Below are 24,155 nucleotides of genomic sequence, written 5' to 3'. Positions count from 1 at the left end.
CAGAAACTCCAATATCTTTTTCATTACCTTTAAGGCACAAGTCAAAATCTGGATGGACAAAGGTGAAAAAATATTCAAGGAACTTGGTATCATCCAGAATAAAGCAGTCTGCATGATTATGTGTAGATAACTAAGATGATCAGCCCAACCATCTTTCTCATCTCCTCACTCAAATACAGATGCACAATTGTGTAGTATTCACTAGAAACAACACAGCAAATGTCAAGACTTTATTGACCTCAGTCGTTAAACAAGCATCCCATTTGCCACTTTACTTGATCCTCTGGGGGTAATGATCAGAGGGGAAAAAAATGTCCATTGACATCTATGGGCTTACTGCGAGCAGGGGTTTACTCAGAATATTCCAAGGTCTGAAACTAACTTTGTGGAATCCAAGTGAAAAATAGTACAAAAACTGCACATGGTTTTCTACACTTCACTATTGCTTGTAGATATGATACATGGATCATTCCAATCCATATGTTTCTCACTGTCAAAGGCTTCTTCCCACTTTGACCAATTTCTAAATGGAATCAAATACCTATTTCCTGACCTTGGTCATCTTGTTGGATTCTTGAGTAAAAATGAGAGCATTGTATTATTTTCCAAGACCTAAACAATGTTGCTAAAATATCAAAAATAGGTGAGGATTACTTTTTCCTAGATATAAAAGGAAAGCTCATGTATCACTTGATCGCTGGGCATCACACTGATAGTAAAACACCTGTGTAGTGTTTTGATTGGAAGCTGTCAAAATAAGCTCAAGAAATGCAGATTAACTACACCTTATTGAATGAACAAATACTCAATATAATGGATAATCCCAGTAGGTCATTCCATTCATCCATGATTAATAATATACTCTCGAAAAATATGGCTATCCCAAAATGAGCAGTCACATGAACAAGTATGAGTAAATAGATTAATAGCTCTTAAAATAGCCTAAATGATATTTATGTAATGTTAAACACAATAGATTCTGCAGATGCTGGAAGTCCAGAGTAACACATACAAAATGCCGGAGGAACTCAGCAGGTCAGGTAGCATGTACTGTATGGAGAGGAATAAACAGATGCTGTTTCAAGCAAGACCCAAGTCTTGATGGAGAATCTCAACCTGAAATGTCAACTGTTTATTCCTCTCCATAGATGCTGCTCGATGTGCAGAGTTTCTCTTGCATTTTGTGTGTGTTACTTAGATAATCTGCTGTGTTGAAATTTACTCACAAGGACCTTAACAGCTTCACAGTAGTTACATTACTGCAGTTAACCTAATACAGAAAATGTTGGAAACAATCAGTAGGACAATACTCTGTACGGTTGCATACGGGCATTATGGTAGCATAGTGGTTAGCGTAATGCTTTACAGTGCCAGCGACTAGGGTTCAATTCCCGCTGCTGCCTGTAATGAGTTTGTACATTCTCCCCTTGACAGTGTGGATACCCTCCAGGTTCTCCGATTTCCTCCCACGTTCCAGAGACGTATGGGTTTGTTGGTAAATTGGTCACGTCAGTAATTGAGCAGCGCGGGCTCATGTGCCAGGAGGGCCTGTTACCGTGCTGTATCTCTAAATTAAAAAAAAATAAAAGGTCAGGCAGTATTTATGGAAAGAGAAAAGTACGTAATGTTTTAGGAAGAAGACATTTCATCAGAATGAACATTAGACCAAGTGTCTTTGACTTGAAATGATAACTTTGTTTCTCTTTCCATGGATGTTGCCTGGTCTGTTGAGTGTTTCCAACATTTTCTGTTTTTTATTTCTGGTTTCCAGCATCTGCTTTTTCACAGGTTATTGCATTTGCTCATTTGGGTCTTGCCATTGTGTTTTAGTTCTTCACCAGCTGTATGTTTAGAATAAAGGACTGTCTCCTTCTAGGATTCCCTTTTAGATTATGAGCAAATACTAATTCCATTCCTTTGATTTAAATACTGAATGGAGGAGCTTGCAATCCATTTTGTTTATAAGGCACCTTTATTTGCGTTTTGACAGCCATCCCTTGAGGAGGTTTCAATGCCTTGTAAATTATAATCTGGCTCTGTCTTTTTGCAGTCAGGTTCCAAGCTTGAACTGTGTGAAGATTCGGCCAACAATAGTTTTTTGACTCATTTATTAGTATTTAAAAGGCATTGTCTCCAAAATAAGATCAAAGCTTAGACTTGAAGCTGAGCTGTGGCTTAAGATCTCGATCTTCCAATGCAGCAAGATACTTCAGTTCAGGACTGTCAGCAATCCCTTGGACAGCCTCTTCCTCCTCCTACTTACAGGTATGAACATCATAGATGCGTGTGCACTCTTGGCAGCTCACGTGACAGCACCAGTGGAAGATACAGTGACACTTCTCTTTGCGTTTCTCAGTCCTCGTATCAAATCCGCGGCCACAGCACAGCAACTCACACCCATCAATTCCGTGCGATGTGATGTTGCACTTTCGGTGCCGCGTACCAAACGAGCCAGTCTCGGGATTGGGGTTGCAGAAGTTGGGTGACAAGTCGTAGTAGATCAAATCTCTCTCTGTTGGAGCTTTGAATAAGGCATACTTGGGGCTAAGGGTCTCGACCCAGCCTCTGGATTCCTGGTGTTTCTCCACGATCATCTCGGAGGCACTGTCATATTTGTCTTTTAAGTAATCTCCTATCACCCGGAAGTCAGGCTGCGACCACCAGCAAGTTTTCACCTCACAGCTACCCGATAGTCCGTGACACTTACACTTCAGATGCATGTGGTCCAGAATAGCCTGAGAAAGAAAATGCAACAAGACCTCAATGGCTAACATTCAGACAACCGCACACAAACAATCTCAACCCTTCACCTGATTCTAAGCTTGCTTAGTAGATGATGCACTTCACACCTCGATGGAATCGCCAGTCAACACTTCCTAAAAGAGGAAAGACGGTTCCCAGGAAGTTGGAGGTAGGCGAGCTTTCTTCTTCTCCACTATAATCCATGTGCTGTTGAGAGCCTCACATTTCCTGTCATCCCCAAGGTACCTCAACCAAAAATATACATGTTTTGCAAGAAGGGTCATGAGATTAAATCCCACTATGGCAAGCTGGGAAGAGTAGTGATGTGGGGGGGATGGTGAGAGGAACTATTATCCCATAATACTACTACATTTACCTTTCCCTCCAATGGATCTGTCTACACTTACAGCTGCCTTGAAAAAGCAGCCAGCATAATGAATGGACTCCTCTCACCTTGGTGATTCTCTTGTTTCTCCTTTCCCATCCATCAATATAAACAAATATCTGAGAGAACGAGCCACCAGAGTCAGGGACAGCTTTTGTCAGACTCTTAAACTGAGTTCTCATATGCTGCCAGCTGAACTCTGGGTCTCCCCCATCTACCTTGTCATGGCCCTTTCACTTTATCTGTCTGCCTGCACTGTGCCTTCTCTCTAAAGGCTGATTTATGCTTCTGCGTGGTAGCCTACGCCGTAGCCTATGCAAGTGGCCTATGCTATTGTAAGCATTTATACTTGTGCGTTGGTGTGTCTGCGTCACTCTGCAATTCACCACCAAAACTCTAGTTGGTTGTGGGGTTTCTATGCCACTGTATTGAGTTTCTTTATGTTGAAACTCAACACGGAGAAACTCAAACTTCAAACATTGGCAACTGAACCTGAAGGAGGGTGAATTTTCTGTGCTTGTCCGGCCACTGAGAGACATGGACGAGGAAATACATTTCAAATATTTTTGGATGTTGGCAGGTAGATTTGATGATTTGGTTCATCGTCTCCAACTGCTTATTTCGCATCAGTGTACGCACGGTGTACTCAGAGACTAGCAATCACCATTTGAATTTTAGCTTCAGGTGGAAGTCAACAGGCTGTAGCAACTAGCTACAAACTGGTGTCAAGCACAGGGTCCTCCATAATTTCAGAGGTCTGTAAAGCTTTATGGAAAGCATTGCAGCCAGAGTTCCTTCCCTATCCTTCAGTCGCCCAATGGGAAGCTATTGCAGCGCAGGAGGAAATGCGATGCTACCAAGTGGACCAATCACAGTTGTTGCGGTCTGCGTCACCACGATGCGTAGTTACATTTTTGGGGAGGTGCACGTCAGGCTATGGCATAGAAACATAGAAAATAGGTGCAGGAGTAGGCCATTTGGCCCTTCGAGCCTGCACCACCATTCAGTATGATCATGGCTGATCATCCAACGCAGAACCCTGTACCTGCCTTCTCTCCATAGCCCCTGATCCCTTTAGCCACAAGGGCCATATCTAACTCCCTCTTAAGTATAGCCAATGAACTGGCCTCAACTGTTTCCTGTGGCAGAGAATTCCACAGATTCACCACTCTCTGTGTGAAGAAGTTTTTCCTCATCTCGGTCCTAAAAGGCTTCCCCTTTATCCTCAAACTGTGACCCCTCGTTCTGGACTTCCCCAACATCAGGAACATCTTCCTATATCTAGCCTGTGCAATTCCTTTAGAATTTTATACGTTTCAGTAAGATCCCCCCTCAATTTTCTAAATTCCAGAGAGTATAAGCCTAGTCGATCCAGCCTTTCATCATATGAAAGTCCTGCCATCCCAGGAATCAATCTGGTGAACCTTCTTTGTACTCCCTCTATGGCAAGAATGTCTTTCCTCAGATTCCTCAGACAAGGTCCCACACAGGAGATTAGTGTGCAAACTTAAAGCACACGGTATTGGGGGTAAGGTATTGGTGTGGGTGGAGAATTGGTTAGCAGACAGGAAGCAAAGAGGGGGAATAAACGGGACCTTTTCAGAATGGCAGACAGTGACTAGTGGGGTACCGCAAGGCTCAGTGCTGGGACCCCAGTTGTTTACAATATATATTAATGACTTAGACGAGGGAATTAAATGCAGCATCTCCAAGTCTGCGGATGACACAAAGCTGGGTGGCAGTGTTAGCCGTGAGGAGGATGCTAAGAGGATGCAGGGTGACTTGGATAGGTTAGGTGAGTGGGCAAATTCATGGCAGATGCAATTTAATGTGGATAAATGTGAGGTTATCCACTTTGGTGGCAAGAACAGGAAAACAGATTATTATCTGAATGGTGGCCGATTAGGAAAAGGGGAGGTGCAACGAGACCTGGGTGTCATTGTACATCAGTCATTGAAAGTGGGCATGCAGGTATAGCAGGCGGTGAAAAAGGCAGATGGTCTGCTGGCATTTATAGCGAGAGGATTTGAGTACAGGAGCATGGAGGTACTACTGCAGTTGTACAAGGCCTTGGTGAGGCCACACCTGGAGTACTGTGTGCAGTTTTGCTCCCCTAATCTGAGGAAAGACATTCTTGCCATAGAGGGAGTACAAAGAAGGTTCACCAGATTGATTCCTGGGATGGCAGGACTTTCATATGATGAAAGGCTGGATCGACTAGGCTTATACTCTCTGGAATTTAGAAAATTGAGGGGGGATCTTACTGAAACGTATAAAATTCTAAAGGGATTGCACAGGCTAGATATAGGAAGATGTTCCTGATGTTGGGGAAGTCCAGAACGAGGGGTCACAGTTTGAGGATAAAGAGGAAGCCTTTTAGGACCGAGATGAGGAAAAACTTCTTCACACAGAGAGTGGTGAATCTGTGGAATTCTCTGCCACAGGAAACAGTTGAGGCCAGTTCATTGGCTATACTTAAGAGGGAGTTAGATATGGCCCTTGTGGCTAAAGAGATCAGGGGCTATGGAGAGAAGGCAGGTACAGGGTTCTGCGTTGGATGATCAGCCATGATCATACTGAATGGTGGTGCAGGCTCGAAGGGCCAAATGGCCTACTCCTGCACCTATTTTCTATGTTTCTATGCCATAGCCTGACGTGCACCTCCCCAAAAATGTAACTACGCATCGTGGTGACGCAGACCGCAACAACTGTGATTGGTCCACTTGGTAGCATCGCATTTCCTCCTGCGCTGCAATAGCTTCTCATTGGGCGACTGAAGGGCAGGGAAGGAACTCTGGCTGCAATGCTGTCCATAAAGCTTTACAGACCTCCGAAATTATGGAGGACCCTGTGCTTGACACCAGTTTGTAGCCTTTTGAAAATCCAAATATACCACATCCACTGTTTCTCCCCTATCCACCCTACTAGTTACATCCTCAACAAATTCTATGAGATTTGTCAGACATGATTTTCCTTTCACAAATCCATGCTGACTTTGTCCGATGATTTCACCGCATAGGGTACGGTGTAGGGTACACGGCTGCGCCTTACCTACAGCACAGATTTCACTCAGAAGTATAAATTGGCCTTAACTCCAACACTACATTCTGCACTCTGTTTTCTTTTTACTACTTCAGTGTAATTATGTATGATACGATCTGTTGGGATGGCATGCAAAACAAGCTTTTCACTGTCTCTCAGAACGTTAAAGAGTAATCAACCAAATGTAATAGGCTCATCTGAGGGATCTGAACTTTCCAATTGTCTAGAACTTTTTTGCAAGACGTCATGCACCTGACTTACAAAGGCTCTGGGGGGAGAATAAGATCATCCATTGTGGTCCACAAAGGCCCATTAACTGCAGCCCACTAACCAGCTATGTTCTTCATCCTTCTGCCCCAAATAGCCCAGTGCTGAAACACAGGGGCCATTTGCAGTAGTCCTTTATGTAAAGATAAGTACGTTTGATTTTCCTGATTCATTTATCTTTATGTTTCTAATTCTACCACAGGTCATTTGGATTTATCCTGGGATTTCCATGTCCCCACCCTATATTCTCACCGTAGGGAACACTGACCATGCGTCCGGCTTCATTATTGTGCCGATTCATAGCAGATCGCGCGTCCGGTCTGTTTTCCCGAGCATCCGCGAACTCCCGGGACACCATGCTCCCGAACTCGACATCCTCACTGCAGCCTCCCCACTTCCAGCCTTCCCCCGGCTTGCCCTTGTGGCGGCTATCACAGCCGCAAATGTTTGCGGTGCCCTCGGCGCAAGAGCGAGTGATGGCGAAGGCGACCCCTGCGGAAGCGATGGCGTGAACAAAAGCCGATTCCCTCGTCGCTGAAACAAAGGAACCCAAGATCTTTAATACCAGGTCACAACAGTGTTGGAGAAAATCAAACAATTTAAAAATGGCATGGATAGTGATTCAAAGGGAAGAGAAATAATGCTGTAAGTGGAAGACAGCAAGTTTTTCAAGGTCTGGAATACTAGGGCTGGACACTAGACAAGTAGAGGTTTGGCACTATTTAGTATCAGAGTCAAAATCAGGTTTATTATCATGTTTTATGTGACATGAATTTGATGCTTTGTGGCAATAGTATGGTGCAAAAATATAAAATTATTATAATCAGAATTAGGTTTATTATCATTGATATTGCCATGAAATTTGTAGTTTTGTGGGAGCAGTACAGTAAAATACCTGACTTATTACAAATTACAATAAGAATTTGTAAAGCAAGTAAATAAATAATGTAAAATGGAGCATAATGAGGAGGTGTTTATGGGTTCATGGACTATTGAGAAATCCAATGGAAGAAGTTGTTCCTAAAAGACTGAATATACAGCTTCAGGCTCCTGTACCTCATCCCTGATGGTAGTAATGGGAAGAGGGTGTAACCTAGAAAGTGAGTGTCCTTCATAGTGGATGCTACCTTGCTAAGGTATTACCTGTTGAATATGTCCTTGATGGTAAGGAAGCTAGTGCCCATGATGGAGCTGACTGTATTATAGACAATAGGTGCAGGAGTAGGCCATTTGGCCCTTCGAGCCAGCACCACCATTCACTGTGATCATGGCTGATCATCCACAATCAGTATCCAGTTCCTGCCTTATCCCCATAACCTTTGATTCCACTATCTTTGAGAGCTCTATCCATCACTTTTTTGACAGCATCCAGAGACTTGGCCTCCACAGCCTTCTGGGGCAGAGCATTCCATATATCCACCACTCTCTGGGTGAAAAAGTTTTTCCTCAACTCCGTTCTAAATGGCCTTCCCCTAATTCTTAAACTGTGGCCTCTGGTTCTGGACTCACCCATCAGCAGGAACATGCTTCCTGCCTGCAGTGTGTCCAATCCCTTAATAATCTTATATGTTTCAATAAGATCCCCTCTCAGCCTTCTAAGTTCCAGAGTATACAAACTCAGTCGCTCCAATCTTTCGACATATGACAGTCCCGCCATCCCGGGAATTAACCTTGTGAACCTACGCTGCGCTCCCTCAATAGGAATAGCACTCCCTCAATAGTATTCATGAGTATTCATGGATGGGGAAATGACAATTAAACTTGATTTGAATTGAATTGGTCAGTTAGGTAGAAAAGCGGCAAATGGAATTTACTGTAAAAAAGTGTGAGCCAAGGTATCTGAGCAGGTACTTTAAGGCAAGAATTATACAATAAATTGAAGGATAGTGAAAGGTGTGGAGCAACAGAGGAATCTTTTAGTACCCATGTGTGGATTCTTGAAGTTAGAAGGGGAGGCCAATAAGATGGCTAAAGGCCGACTTTTAAATTAGTTTTTGTTCATAGAACAACTAACAGGGAGATTATTTTAGATGTGCATACAACACTATTAAGATCACAGTCTGAGTATTGCATACAATTCTGGTGATCACATCCAGAAGATACAATCGTGATATTGGCAGATGGAACATTTTAGCTTTAGGAAATGATTGGAATTGTTAGGATTGTTTTCTTTGAACAGAAGTTTTTGAGGGACGACAATTGAAGCGTGTAAAAATGCGGGAGCTACTACTAGGAATGATCTATTTCCTTTAATGTGGAAATTGAACTTTAGGGCAACATAGTGGTACAGCTGGTAGAACTGCTGTCTCCCAGCTCCAGCTACATGGGCTCATTGACACTTGTGTTTCATCCATGTGGAGTTTGCCTATTCTCCTCGTGGGACCTCATGGGTTTCATCCAGGTGCTCCAGTTTCCTCCTGAAGCCTGGGGGTTGGTAGATTAATTGGACATTCTAATACCGTCCCAGTGTGGTAGAACACAGGGAGAATAAAATAGGATTTGTATGGAATTAGTGCAAATGGGTGGTTGATATGTGTCACAGACTCATTGGGCTGGAGGACCTGTTTCTATTCTCTCTCACTCTACAACTGTAACAGAGAAGTCCAGAGTCTTAAACTTTAAGTCATTTACAGGAGGGTTAGAGATGAAATGAGGATCTTTTTTTACATCTCGATGTTAGCAGATATCTGGATCTCACTGCCTGAAAGGATGTTAGGAGTTGAAACCCTGGACACATTTAAATCATACTTGGCTGCATACAAACACTGCAACCTGATAGCCCAGTGGACCATGCGCTGGAAGATAGGAGTAGGCTGGGCAGCTCCCTTTGGATCTTCATTGGACTTGAGAAACTCAGTTACAGAGAAAGGTTGAATAGATTAGGACTTTATTCCCTGGAGCGTAGAAGAATGAGGGGAGATTTGATAGAGGTATATAAAATTATGATGGGTATAGATAGAGTGAATGCAAGCAGGCTTTTTCCACTGAGGCAAGGGGAGAAAAAAACCAGAGGACATGGGTTAAGGGTGAGGGGGGAAAGTTTAGAGGGAACATTGGGGGGGGGGCTTCTTCACACAGAGAGTGGTGGGAGTATGGAATGAGCTGCCAGATGAGGTGGTAAATGCGGGTTCTTTTTTAACATTTAAGAATAAATTGGACAGATACATGGATGGGAGGTGTATGGAGGGATATGGTCCGTGTGCAGGTCGGTGGGACTAGGCAGAAAATAGTTCGGCACAGCCAAGAAGGGCCAAAAGGCCTGTTTCTGTGCTGTAGTTTTTCTGTGGTTTCTATGGTTCCTATAATGAGCTGAATGATCTCCTGCTATGTTCCATGCCTTCATCTGTGATTTTGTTCAGATGATACAAAATTTGGACATATGGTTGTGAGTGAGGAAGAAAGCTGTTAAAATAGTTGATTAGCCATGAGAGTAGAAAAGTGTAACATTTAATTTATTTCAGAGAAATATAAGGGAATAGATTTAGGGAAAATGAGCACAGTCAGGGAATTTGTGATACTGTATATGATTGAATATTAAAAAAGCTAGAGGAATAGTAGCTCTTGAAGTACATGTTCACAGCTTCCAAAGACTGCAAATGTTATATAGATTACTTCCTCTAATAACTGAAGTATAGAACAAATTAGATAACACAGTATAACATTTAGAGCATCACAGTAAAGATAGGATATTTTAGCATTGAAAAGAATTCAGAGAAATTTATGGAGATAGATAAATGTGAAAAATATAGCAATTTGGAAAAGTTGATAGTTTGAGTTATATGTTGTATAGTGAAGGTTTAATCCAAGTATATATCATGTTCATATAATCCAAAGAGCTTTTAGTGGAGCAGAGAGATCACTGGCCCAAAGGAGTAGATTTACAGTACTTGTTAGAACACCCAGTTAAGAAATTGATTTTTTTTAAAATCTGGAAATTTATTGGACTCACTGCTGAAGGAAAGATGGAGGTTGAGCATCTCATTCTGATTAAAAATTATTTTGTTATTGCCTTTGTTGTTGTAATATATACAGCTACAGAAAATGTAATGAAGAATGGGATCTGATTCGATGGGTATTTTCCCCAATCAGCTGAGATAGACAGGGCAGGTTTCTTCAAGGTTGTAAATAGCTATGATTGTACACTTCCTAAGTGGTGCAACAACAGTTACTACTTTATAATTCAATTTTGCCAACCTGTGAGTCTCTTCCCAAGTCAAATCCAGTGCTATCAGCAAAATTATGTTCAAGAATACCCAGAATGAACCCATAAAAAGTGAATGTGACTTTGGGAACTTACAACATAAGGACAATTAATTTATCAAAGTGAATTGTCTCATTACTGAAGAAGCTCAATCACTAATCAGTCAAATTCTCTTCTGCTGTGGCATGTTCATGGAATTATACAGTTGGTACAGTATACCTGTTAATGAGGCCTCTCAGAACAACTTGGCACCTCAGAATTCAGTGAATTGATCAAAATGACTTCAGTTCTGATATCTATTTCACCATGCCAGATAAAATTCAAAGCAAACTGCTTAGTCATTCGGACATTGTTTCATGGGATAGCTAGTGATCAAATGAAATCTTCTGTGGCACTGAGCAGTGTCAAAAAGATTGGTTAAATTTACATCCTTCTACAAAAACAACCTGCCCGAATTTCCATTTACAGCATTTGATTCATAACTGGCTCTGTAGGCCAGTGTTTGAGGGTAACCTTCCAACTCGTTCCAAGCTTCATGTAATTAAATTCTTGCTACTTCTGTATTAAACTTGTTCTTCCTGATCCTGAACCCAAACTCAAACTCAAGGGATTATCTGAAAAAACCATTCCACGATTATTTTCTTTATTCCCTTCAAGTTCCCCCTGTTATACCCCACTCAAGACCACAAATCCCTAACTTGTTAAATAGATTGCCTTTATTTTTCTCCTCTGTGCTCCTCTTTAGCACATAATAAGCTCTTTCTGCTTTGCAGTGTCCTAATTTGACCTCATCAGCATTGAGCCCAACTGATCTGGTATTATTACCTTAGTTCTTTACTGCCAGACAGGATGCTAGAAACACTTATACCGCTTTCAACATCTTTGAGATATGTTAGTAGAATGCTTATGCCTTTTATTTCTACATTATTCTACTCCACGTGCCTTCATTCAAGGTTTGAACATTATTGTAATCCCACCAAACAGAATTGAATGGCAGTTCTCTCTTTGCTTTCTTCGAGAGGCAGGTTTAAACAATTTATGTAATCCTTGTAATTTAAGGCCCAATTATTCTGGACACCTGCACTGCATCCACACCAACGACAATATATCTTTCCTTTGGTGCTCAAAATTGAGTGCAGCTGCTCAGACAGGATCTGTCCAAGACTCTGTACCTCTGAATCTTCCTCCTTTGTGTATTCCTTGGTATAAGTACCAACATTCATTAACCCTTTTTTAAAGTTGCCTGCAAATTTTAAATGATTTATTTGCTTGGACTCCCAAATCTCGTCTAATTTCTTGCTATTTAAAAAGTATTTTTTTTCTCTTAGATGAAAAATAAATGGCATCATTTTTACTCTCACTGAACATTACTTGATGAATACTTTCTCCAGCTCACTTAATCTGCATTTTTCATTTACTCCATTTGTAGTGTTCTGCTCTCATTTATAGTCTTATTATTGCCGCAAATTCTGTCCTATTTGGATATTAAACTCTTTCATCCCTTTGTTTAAATTATTAATAGAAAGAGTTGAAGACCAAAATAGATTAATGGGTTTCATTTGGCTTCACACCACACTGTTAAGCATACCCAAATCCTATTTAGACAATAGACAATAGGTGCAGAAGTAGACCATTAGGCGCTTCGAGCCTGCACCGCCATTCTGAGATCACGGCTGATCATTTACTATCAATACCCGGTTCCTGCCTTGTCCCCATAACCCTTGATTCCCCTATCCATAAGATACCTATCTAGCTCCTTCTTGAAAGCATCCAGAGAATTGGCCTCCACTGCCCTCTGAAGCAGTGCGTTCCACACCTCCACAACTCTCTGGGAGAAGAAGTTCCTCCTCAACTCTGTCCTAAATGACCTACCCCTTATTCTTAAACCATGCCCTCTGGTACTGGACCCTCCCAGCATCTGGAACATATTTCCTGCCTCTATCTTGTCCGATCCCTTAATAATCTTATATGTCTCAATCAGATTCCCCCTCAATCTCCTTAATTCCAGCGTGTACAAGCCCAGTCTCTCTAACCCCTCTGCGTAAGACAGTCTGGACATCCCAGGAATTAACCTAGTGAACCTACGCTGCACCTCCTCCACAGACAGGATGTCCTTCCTTAACCCTGGAGACCAAAACTACACACAATACTCCAGGTGTGGTCTCACCAGGGCCCTGTACAAATGCAAAAGGATTTCCTTGCTCTTGTACTCAATTCCCTTTGTAATAAAGGCCAACATTCCATTAGCCTTCTTCACTGCCTGCTGCACTTGCTCATTCACCTTCAGAGACTGATGAACAAGTACTCTTAGATCTCTTTGTATTTCTCCCTTACCTAACTCCACACCATTCAGATAATAATCTGCCTTCCTGTTCTTGCTCCCAAAGTGAATAACCTCACACTTATTCACATTAAACGCCATCTGCCAAGTTTCTGCCCACTCACCCAGCCTATCCAAGTCACCTTGAATTCTCCTAACATCCTCATCACATGTCACACTGCCACCCAGCTTAGTATCATCAGCAAACTTGCTGATATTATTCACAATGCCTTCCTTTAAATCATTGACGTAAATCGTAAACAGCTGTGGTCCCAATACCGAGCCCTGTGGCACCCCACTAGTCACCACCTGCCATTCCGAGAAACACCCATTCACTACTACCGTTTGCTTTCTATCTGCCATCCAGTTTTCTATCCATGTCAATATCCTCCCCCCAATGCCATGAGCTCTGATTTTACCCACCAATCTCCTATGTGGTACCTTATCAAATGCCTTCTGAAAGTCAAGGTACACCACATCCACTGGATCTCCCGTGTCTATCTTCCTGGTTACATCCTCGAAAAACTCCAATAGATTAGTCAAGCATGATTTGCCCTTGGTAAATCCATGCTGGCTCGGCCCAATCCTATCACTGCTATCAAGATATGCCGCTATTTCATCTTTAATAATGGACTCTAGCATCTTCCCCACTACTGATGTTAGGCTAACAGGGCGATAGTTCTCTGTTTTCTCCCTCCCTCCTTTCTTAAAAAAAGAGATTAGCCATTCGCCAATCCTCAGGAACTGATCCTGAATCTAAGGAACATTGGAAAATGATTACTAATGCATCCACAATTTCCAGAGCCACCTCCTTTAGTACTCTAGGATGCAGACCATCTGGACCTGGAGATTTGTTAGCCTTCAGTCCCATCAGACTACTCATCACTGTTTCCTTCCTAATGTCAATCTGTTTCAGTTCCTCTGTTACCCTATGTCCTTGGCCCATCCATACATCTGGGAGATTGCTTGTGTCTTCCCTAGTGAAGACAGATCCAAAGTACTTATTAAATTCACCTGCCATTTCTCTGTTTCCCATAACAATTTCTCCCAATTCATTCTTCAAGGGCCCAACATTGTTCTTAACTATCTTCCTTCTCTTCACATACCTAAAAAAACTTTTGCTATCCTCCTTTATATTCCTAGCTAGCTTGCATTCATACCTCATTTTCTCTCCCCGTATAGCCTTTTTAGTTAGGTTCTGTTGCTCCTTAAAAATTTCCCAATCATCCGTCTTCCCACTCACCTTAGCTCTGTTATACTTCTTTTTTAATGCTGTGCTATCTCTGACTTCCTTTGTCAACCACTGTGGCCACTTTCCCCCCTTTGAATCCTTCCTTCTCCGGGGGATGAACTGATTTTGCACCTTGTGTATTATTCCCAAGAATACCTGCCATTGCTGTTCCACTGTCTTTCCTGCTAGGATATCCAACCAGTCAACTTTGGCCAGCTCCTCCCTCATGGCTCCATAGTCTCCTTTGTCCAACTGCAATACTGACATGTCTGATCTGCCCTTATCCCTCTCAACTTGCAGATAAAAACTTACCATATTATGGTCACTACCTCCTAATGGCTCCTTTACTTCAAGATCACTTATCAAATCCTGTTCATTGCACAACACTAAATCCAGAATAGCCTTATACCTGGTCGGCTCTTGTACAAGCTGCTCCAGAAATGCATCCCGTAGGTACTCTACAAACTCCCTATCCTGGGGTTCAGTACCAACCTGATTTTCCCAGTTCACCTGCATGTTGAAATCCCCCATAGCTACTGCAACATTTCCTTTGCCACATGCCATTGTTAACTCCCTATTCAACTTGCACCCAATATCCATGCTACTGTTTGGGGGCCTGTAGATAACACCTATTAGGGTCTTTTTGCCCTTACTGTTCCTCAGTTCTATCCACACTGACTCTACTCCTGATTCTATGTCCCCCTCCTTGCAAGGGACTGAATCTCATTCCTCACCAACAGGGCCACCCCACCCCCTCTGCCCACCTTTCTGTCCCTTCGATAGCACGTATACCCTTGTACATTCAACTCCCAGGTCTGATCCCCCTGCAGCCATGTCTCCGTTATCCCAACAACATCATAGTTACCCATTCGCACCTGAGCTTCAAGCTCATCCGCCTTATTTCTGACACTTCGTGCATTCAGATATAGAACTTTTAACCCATTTCTCCTCTCTCTGTTTAAATCGCTACCTATTGTGCATAACCCAGCTCCCCGAACTCTCACCGGGCTATACGCCCCTTGAATTTTGTTGTCCTTCTTAAATTTACTTACTCTTCCTGCACATTTAACTCCACGCTCCGTCAGACCATCCCTCTGCACATGTATCCTTCTTATCACTCGTTCCACCTCACCTTTCTCTACTTCACACTTAATATTCCGGAACCGTGTAGTCCCCACCTGTCCTTTATACTTCATCTCGCTATCCTCTCTCATATTCTGGATCCCTGCCCCCTGCAAATTTAGTTTAATCCCCCCCAAGCAGCACTAGCAAACTTTCCTGCAAGAATGTTAGTACCCCTCCAGTTCACGTGTAAACCATCCCGTCGGAACAGATCCCACCTTCTCTGGAACAAAGCCCAATTATCTAAAAACCTGAAGCCCTCCCTCCTGTACCATCCTCTCAGCCACGTATTGATCTGTATAATCCTTCTGTTCCACGCCTCACTCGCACGTGGCACAGGTAGCAATCCTGAGATTGTTACCCTGGAGGTCCTGCCCTTCAGCTTCGCACCTAACTCCCTGAACTCACTACGCAGGACCCCCTCACTCTTCCTACCCACATCGTTGGTCTCTACATGGACCACAACATCTGGATTCTCGCCCTCCCTCTCGAGAATAACCTGCACCCGATCTGAGATGTCCCGGACCCCGGCACCAGGGAGGCAACATACCATCCGAGACTCCTGATCTCCCGCACAAAATCTCCTATCTGCCCCCCTGACAATAGAATCCCCTATCACTACCACTGTCCTCTCTTCCCTCCTCCCCTTCTGAGTCGATTTCTTGTAAATGTATTATGAGAAAGTGTTTCTGAAGAGTTTCAGAGATGTGCTTGTAATTTCGGAGTACAGTAACTTTCCAATTCAGCAATCCCAAGGAAGCACCTCAAATTTTGGGATGCGGATTTTGGAAAATCTTTTGCAGAGTGTGCATAGATTTCAGTCTGTTTTCCCAATTGGTGAGGCTTCTGAAGTCAGGTGCACATGTAAGTAATATGTTAATTCAATTCTTGATAAAAGATTACCCAGTAGTGTGGTGTTATAGTGGTCCCATGTAAAGGATTGGAGATAACCTTCCCTGGTGAGGTAAGCGAATTACCTTTATCCAACACAGGTCCAAAGATTGCCAGATTATCCTCAACAGTCGTGCAGTTCCATCTCCTTCCTCGAAACTGATGCTGGCATTCCTGAATCCCGATTTTCACTCCTTGTGCCACACTGGGCATAATTTCCATGTAGTTCCGGCAAAACCTGAGCTGCTTTGGTACAAGGCCAGGGATACTTCCACACAGAATGGGCTGAGTTGCCAGAGTCGAGTACTGATGACCAACTGCCAAAGACCTGCCCAGGACATGAAAGAAGGATCTTTTTAAACCAGAGGTCAAATGATTGAGCAGAGAACTTTCTCAGAATTTCCTTTATTTATGGTTGACAGACTTGTATCTTGGAATAGGTTATGTTTATCAGTATGAGCATAGGTGACATTCACTAATTATAAAGTCAGTTTCAATGCTAGGGTTTGAAAACAGAAACACAGTCCAAATGGTCCACAGTAGAAAATGCTGCATTTTATATAACACTCTTCATGACCTCAGGATGTCTTCATGTATGTAGGAAATCCTGAAAGCTTGCTTCTACAAACAGAAACGCAAAAAGTAAATAATATTTTAAAAATATAATGGTGATTGAGGGATCATGATTAGCAAGAACACACAATGTGATAACATTGCACTGATATGTCAGTCTAGATCTTGTGCATAAATCTATTGAGATTAGTTTGAACACATGGTCTTCTGGGTCAGAGAAAGAGTGTCATTAGTTGAGCCACTTCCAAGTCTTTGATCTGCTGACACACAGAGCAGAAACAATGAGATACCACCTCTCCACTTTCACACAACTTTACAATTCTACTTATTCCTGTGTTATTTCCAATTACCCATGTTGTTTTTTTTTCAAATAGAACATGAAACAGCAGAGGCAAATTGTTCAGCCCATTATGTTGTATCCAACTAATGAAATCAATGAAACCTTCCCCACACAGCCTCAGCTGCTCTAGAGAAAACAGCTTGTCCAAACTCTCCTCATAGCACGTGTCCTCAAAAGCAGGTAGCGTTCTGGTAAATTTCATCTGTACTCCTTACAAAGCCTCACTTCCTTCCTGAAATGAGGCAATACTGTAAATGATAATGAGAGAAATCTTAAGTATATTTTCTCTAATTTACCTTTTATTAAACAAAAACATCTTTTATCACTTCTCCCAGGAAATTGCAGATGGAATAAGAAATGAGACAGAGGTTATGGTAAAGTTTATGAAACTGGCAGATGTTCCACCTTGGTCTTGGACCTTCTCTCTTCACAGGATGTGTGGAAACAAGATTTCTTGATTTATTTTTACATAACCGCTTAGGAATTCTGTACTGTGTCCTCCCTGTGAACTTAATTTCTGCTCTACCCATTATTCACAAAATGTATTCTCCACATTTGTCTGTCAATTTCTACCATTAGGAACCAATATGTCAAAACTTTTCATTTAATTTTAATATTTTAGTTGTCATAGTTGGTCATATGAACAGGCTATTTGGTTGTTTGGTGAAGCAAATCTGCTCTCAACCACTTCAGTCTTGTATATAAAGTAAAACGTAATTACCAATAAATCACAGGAATTCACTAACCCTGTCATTTTCTTTTCAAGTGGGCTACCTGCTCCATCTCCCTCCAATTCATGATATCTACATTCATATGTTTTAAGTAGAAATGGAATTTAATGAGTAAGGGAAGGGCTTGAGAGGAGATAAGAGAGAATTTATTTTTCATTACAAAATTATAAGTTCTTGAGCTCATTACTAGAAAGTGAGGTTGAAATGGATGTCTTTATCTTTTTCCAAAAATATATGGAGACATCTGAAGTGTCTCCAAGCTTGGGAATAAAATATGATTAGGATATGGTTTGGATGATACGACCTTATGAGCTGATGAGCTAAGCAGCCTCCTTCTATGTCATTTTTACGATCCCATTCTGCTCTTGGTACGTGAAGCTCATCAGTGTAGAAAACAGAACAATTTCTCACTCTTTATGGAAATCTCCCATATTACTTCTCTCAATCTCTTCAAATCATTTTGCACTTGACATATTGCCTTACACACCCATACTCTTTGATGCTTAAGTAGGATTCTTTAGCATTACTGTACTTACCTCTATTCTTTACCTGTGACACTGACAGCTGTATCATCTTTGCCTAGCCACCTGAACTGAATACTGCCTATTGTTACCATGTGAGTATCTCATTCTCTGCTCCAATCCTTTGTTCAGAACTAATTCAATGTATTTTGGATCAATTCCAAGAACTTAAAAACTCAACAAAAACGATCTGCCATGAACAGACATTTAACTCTTTTTCTCTTCAACCTCAATCTTACAAACTCGTCTATGTGCAGTTTGACTGTTGTCTGTGTTCTCTCAAATGGACGAAAGTCCTGGATTCTGCCACAGGTCTCTTTTACAAAATGGTGTAAAAATTGGCAGTAAGTAATAATTACCATCCGGTGTGTCCCTGCTGGGAAGTGTATCTTTCTATGCAATGGCGCAAAAGGTTAAAATTAGTTACTATGATGTCTTTCCTTGATTGAATGGCCTACTGGGTTTTATTTAATTTTTGGAATGAGGATGGTACTGAAAGGCAACATTTACAATCCATCTCTGATGGCTGGGGTTTCCTAAATTGGGACATAAAATATAAAACTGGAATATTTATGATAAACCGACAGCTTCTCTGCAGCTGATGCACAGGTGATCTGAACTATTGACCCTGAATTTGCAACACTTGACCCAAACATCAATGATTATCACTTAGATGAAGATTCTGTTCTTGGATTTTGAAGAGTCAACAATGAATCCAAGATCTAGACACAAGCCTTACGTTGTTGACCCATAGATCATTGCTAGAAGAGACAATAAATCTAAGACACTAATGAATGAGTGAGGTCAGGTCAATGATGTTTCATCAAACATCCAGAGGTGATAAAAAACTAGTTTTGGATTGGAAGTATTAACTTGGTTTCTCCCTCCACACTTGTCTGATCTGTTTTATGCCTGGACACTGCACCCAGTAATGACACACAATGGCTGTCCATCTTCCAGGACTCTGCATTGCTTATTAAAAAAACTATTGCTTTAGACAGGTAGGGTTCCAGTCACACTATCCAGGCCATGCTCTCCTCTTGCTGCTGCAATCAGAATAAGATACAGGAGCCTTAGGTTCCACACTACCAGGCTCAGGAACAATTATTATCCTTCAATCATCAGGCTCCTGAAACATTGTGGATAACTTCACTCACCTCTACACTGTATTCATTCCACAACCAATGGACTCGCTTTCACGGACTCTACAACTCATGTACCCAGTATTATATATTTACACTGGATGCCAATCTTTGTAGTTTTCATTGACTCTATTGTACTTCTTTGTTGTACTATGAATATCTGCAATAAAATGAATTTCAGGCCAATATATGATGACATATACATACGTTGATAATAAATTTACTTAGAAGTTTGAACACAGATCACCACCTGGAAGAGATTACTGAGCTTGTTTTAAGGCCATTATTAAGAGGTAAACTGTGTGAAAGCTCATCAATTTGTTTTGAAAGTTTTCAGAGATAATCCAGAGGCAATTATTTTCTACAGTCCCTCCCACTGTCAATGATCCTATCAACCCCACATTTCAAAGGCTCATTTTATTGTCAAAGTGTGCATGTACAATACAACTCTGATATTTGCCAACTCCAAATAGCCACTAAATGAAGAAAGACCACCATGTTGATGAAAGGAAAAAACATCAATTCCCCTCCACATGAAAAATGAAAGAAACAAAACTCCCCCTCCCCGCAGCAAAAAAAAGCAGCCACAGCAGCAATCCCCAACACCCTATACCCTTCAAGCACCACATTCTTCCTGCTTTGTTCCCCTTTTACTAGCCATCTTCCCCCTCCCTTTTCTCTTCCCACAACTACCATTAACAGTGGCAATTGTTTAGCCTTGACCACCAAATTCACAGAAGATCTAGATGTATGTCTCACTGACCTTTTGGAAGCTTGCCGTATTGCATATAGCTGCCACAATGCCTGCAAAACACTCATATTAATTCAATATAGTTTTTCATAGTTGAAGTCCTTTCAACTACTTCAGAGAAATGTGCATGAAATCAGATGCAGTTCCCATTCTTTTTCTAAACAATGACTCATCTCTTTTGCACAAAATTAAGAAATTAATCTTTATGTGCATATTATTCAAAGTACACTATAGATGCCAGCTGACCAACCCTGTAACATATTTTTCTGTAAATAATGCACGGGAAACTCTGTTATCCTTGATTTAACATTCCAGTTACCTGTTATTCAATATCATTACCTGCCAATCTAGAAAACTGGCAAAAGGTCGCTGGCAGCTTCAAAAAACTTGGCAACATGGGAATAAGCAAGATAGATGTACACAACATTTCTGGCTTTGGGTTGAAGAAAAACCAATACAGACACATGCCTTTAAATTCAGTTGCATTAATGTTATTTTTTAAGTGTTATACAAACAAAATATATTTTAAGTGGAATATGGTAACAATAATTTTATGTCAATCAGAAAATTTGATTGGAGACTTCCTGGTGTGAGTCACTCTTGAAATTCTGATGTGAGTTTTGTATCAGGCTCACACACAATGATATCATTCCTTATGCAGTCCCGTTTTTGAGATGTCGCTTGAGAACTTGGTCACATTGTCTTAAAGGGCCTTCTGTTGGGCATTCCTAGGCCAATTGTTTAACTTGCACAAAACTGAACTGGAAAGCCCACATGCTCAGTAATTACTTCATCTGTGTTCCTCCATCGGCTGCCCCCTCCAAACATCCACCATGAACTGATTGATGCTACCACGTCCACTGGTTTCCAGCCTGATCTCCTGATCTGTGAATCTGTGGCCTGTGAGTTGTGTTCTGAGTCTTTAATCTATTAATACATCAGCAAGAGGACAACCTACCATGAAATATGGAACGTCATGTAGTTTAGGAAGAATTTTACCAATCAATGTCCCATTGTTCATATTGACCACTTTTTTGATATATTGTTCCTTTGACAATTCTCACTACAGCATTTGATGTTGGTTAAAATTATGAATCGAGTTGATCCAAGACTAGTTTTGACAGTATTCTGCAGCATGAGAGAAACAGATTTCAATTCTCCAATAATATATTCTGCTGTGCTACAAAACTCAATACTTCTCATCAATCCATTTTGCGTGACTATCTGTGAGTCTAAAGGTTTAATCAGTCCCCTCATACAGTAATCAATTGCTTTCATGCTTGTAATTTATTTCAGACTGTTCATTAAAACTTTCTTCAACAAATTTGTGCTTTCAATCTACTTGGTACAAACATTCTGTCTTCACAACCTTGTTCAACCACCATCTCATTGTATACTATGTGGTATGACCTTCTTACTTTGAACATTTGACAGTCATTTTTTAAACTTATTCATGGATTTCTAGTAGAAGTATATTATTTTGTGTTTTTTTTTTGCTTTCTTTATTACTGTAGTTAGAAAATTATCCACAATGTGAAGGTCACACATTCAATGAATTCTGTGGCTTTTTTTTCTACTGTGAGATTTTCTCTCTATGAAGAATTCATGCTACCAGAATTGTTTTGATTGTGGGCTATTGTTTTGGCAGTTAAGGCATCCTGCTGTTTTGACTTAATGTACATACTATGGTTTCCATTACACTTATAACAGCAATTTGCACAAGTCTCACCCACATACATTATATTTTACTTTGAAATTCTAGCCTTTGCTGTCATTCTATGACTGTAAACTGTCAACACGTTGAATGGATTGGAGGAAGCTCTTTACTACTCATTAATGTCATCTCTATAAATGTTATTTTGCAAGATCAATGTGAGAATATGTGTTTTATGACATACTGAATTTATTGATTAAATCACAAAGTCTAAGAAAGAACATAAAGTAAGCCATTATATTTTGTGCATCTTCTCCACTTGTCAATAGGGTCATGACTCGCTTTCTATCTCAATATCACCATCATGGACTGACCTCATCTCCCTTGATCCCTTAGCATCCAAAAACCTATTGATCTCTGCCTTGAATATATTCAATGACTGAACAGTGTGAATTCAAAGACTCATCCCCTTTACCATGAGGAAGTTTCTTGCCACCTCAGTCCTGTTTGGCTAACCATATATGTTGAGGCTATTATCTTTGGTTCCAAACCCCACAGCAAGGGAACTATCAGCGCTGGCGACTACCCTAACAAATCTCATAAAGATTTTTTATGTTTCAGTGAGATCACCTCATTCGCTTAGTTACTCATCATATGACAAACCTTCCATTGCAGTAATCAGTCTGGTGAAACATTGCTGCATTCTTCCTATTGCAAATAAGAAGACCAATCCTATACACAATATTCTAGTTGCCTTCTCATTCTGAGCCTACTTGGTTGGAGCAAGATATCTATACTCTTGTCCTGGACCCAGCACGTAAGTTCAATTGCACAGAAAGCACTATTTCATAAGAACACAAGAAGAGAAGAAATAGGAGCAGGAGTTGGCCATCTGGCCCATTGACCCTGCTCCGTCATTCAATAAGATTGTGGCTGATCTGGCCATGGACTCATCTCCACCTGCTTGCCTTTTCCCCATAACCCTTGATTCCCCTACTATGCAAAAATCTATCCAAACTTGCCTTAAATATATTTACTGAGGTAGGCGTCCACTGCTTCATTGGGCAGAGAATTTCAAAGATTCACCACTCTTTGGGAAAAGCAGTTCTTCCTTATCTCTGTCATAAATCTACTCCCCCAAATCTTGAGGCTATGTCCCCATAGGGGTCTTTAGGAGTCTGCAGAGCTTCAGCATGAATCTTCCACTTTGACAAACTTCTATAGATGTGTAGAAGCTTGATAAACTTCTATAGATGTGTAGTGGAGAGAATATTGACAGGTTGCATTATGGCCTGGTATGGGAACATCAATACCTTTGAACGGAAAATCCTACAAAAGGTAATGGATTAAGCCCAGTACATCACAGATAAAGCTCTCCCAACCATTGAACACATCAACATGAAATGTTGTCACAGGAAAGCAGCATCCATCATCAGGGGCTCCCCAACACCCAGGAAATGCTCTCTTCTCACTGCTGCCATTAGGTAGAATGTACAAGAGCCTCAGGACTCGCACCACTTCAGGGTCGTATATGGAGTATATGTACTTCGATAATAAATTTACTTTGAACTTTGAATTCACTATAAATTAAGATCAACGTACATTTTGCCATCTTAATTGCTTGCTGCAGCTGCGTATTTACTTCCAGTGATTTGAATATCAGAGCACTTGTCTCCCTCTGATATGCCCTATCATTTAAAATTACTCTGCCTTTCTGGTTTTCTTACGGTGGCATCACTAAGTATGAAAGATGCATTGTTGAGCAATGAGACAATACACTGTCCCACTTGACTTCCAACTCTTTCTTCCAAATTCATATCTCTTCTAAATTTCAGATTAATAGTCCGATAACTTTTGTAGCATTTTGCTAAGGAAGATGTCATTTGATTTATGCAGTGCACTTTAGAACACATTAAGCTTGAGATCCAGTAGTATGGCACCAATACGTGCAAGCAAGCTATTTATTCTGCCTCCTCTAGAGTACGACTGGTATTCTCTTCCTTGCTTAGTTTAACAGTTAGTCATAACTATGCTTATTAACTTTGATCATGCCTCAAACTGCTGCTTTGGCCATCATTGCCATTGGCTCGGAGATAAGGCTCTTCATCTGACACAAAGTCTACAGTTTCTTTACATCACATGACGTCTACTCTTTGCATCCTCAATGCTAGTTTGTAATGCAGGTGAAAGTAGTAACATCTGTGCACATGTTCCACCTGGGTGTAGTTCGGTTAACATTGGG

General features: G+C 41.2%; 1 protein-coding gene across 1 annotated transcript; it reads right to left on the bottom strand.

The window, feature by feature from the left end:
• Positions 1–2,255: 2,255 nt before the first annotated feature.
• Positions 2,256–16,522, bottom strand: wnt3a (wingless-type MMTV integration site family, member 3A). Its single transcript, XM_072268428.1, has 3 exons — positions 16,288–16,522; positions 6,705–6,970; positions 2,256–2,735 (listed from the first exon to the last, which is right to left on the bottom strand). The coding sequence occupies exons 1-3, from the start codon at positions 16,421–16,423 to the stop codon at positions 2,256–2,258; spliced, it is 882 nt and encodes a 293-aa protein (XP_072124529.1). The 5' UTR covers positions 16,424–16,522.
• Between the last annotated feature and the right edge of the window lie 7,633 nt (positions 16,523–24,155).

Source organism: Mobula birostris, chromosome 1 (genome assembly GCF_030028105.1).
Source record: "Mobula birostris isolate sMobBir1 chromosome 1, sMobBir1.hap1, whole genome shotgun sequence".
Classification (NCBI taxonomy): Eukaryota; Metazoa; Chordata; class Chondrichthyes; order Myliobatiformes; family Myliobatidae; genus Mobula; species Mobula birostris.
Note: the sequence above shows the minus strand (reverse complement) of the source record. Positions and strands in the feature narration are given on the sequence as shown.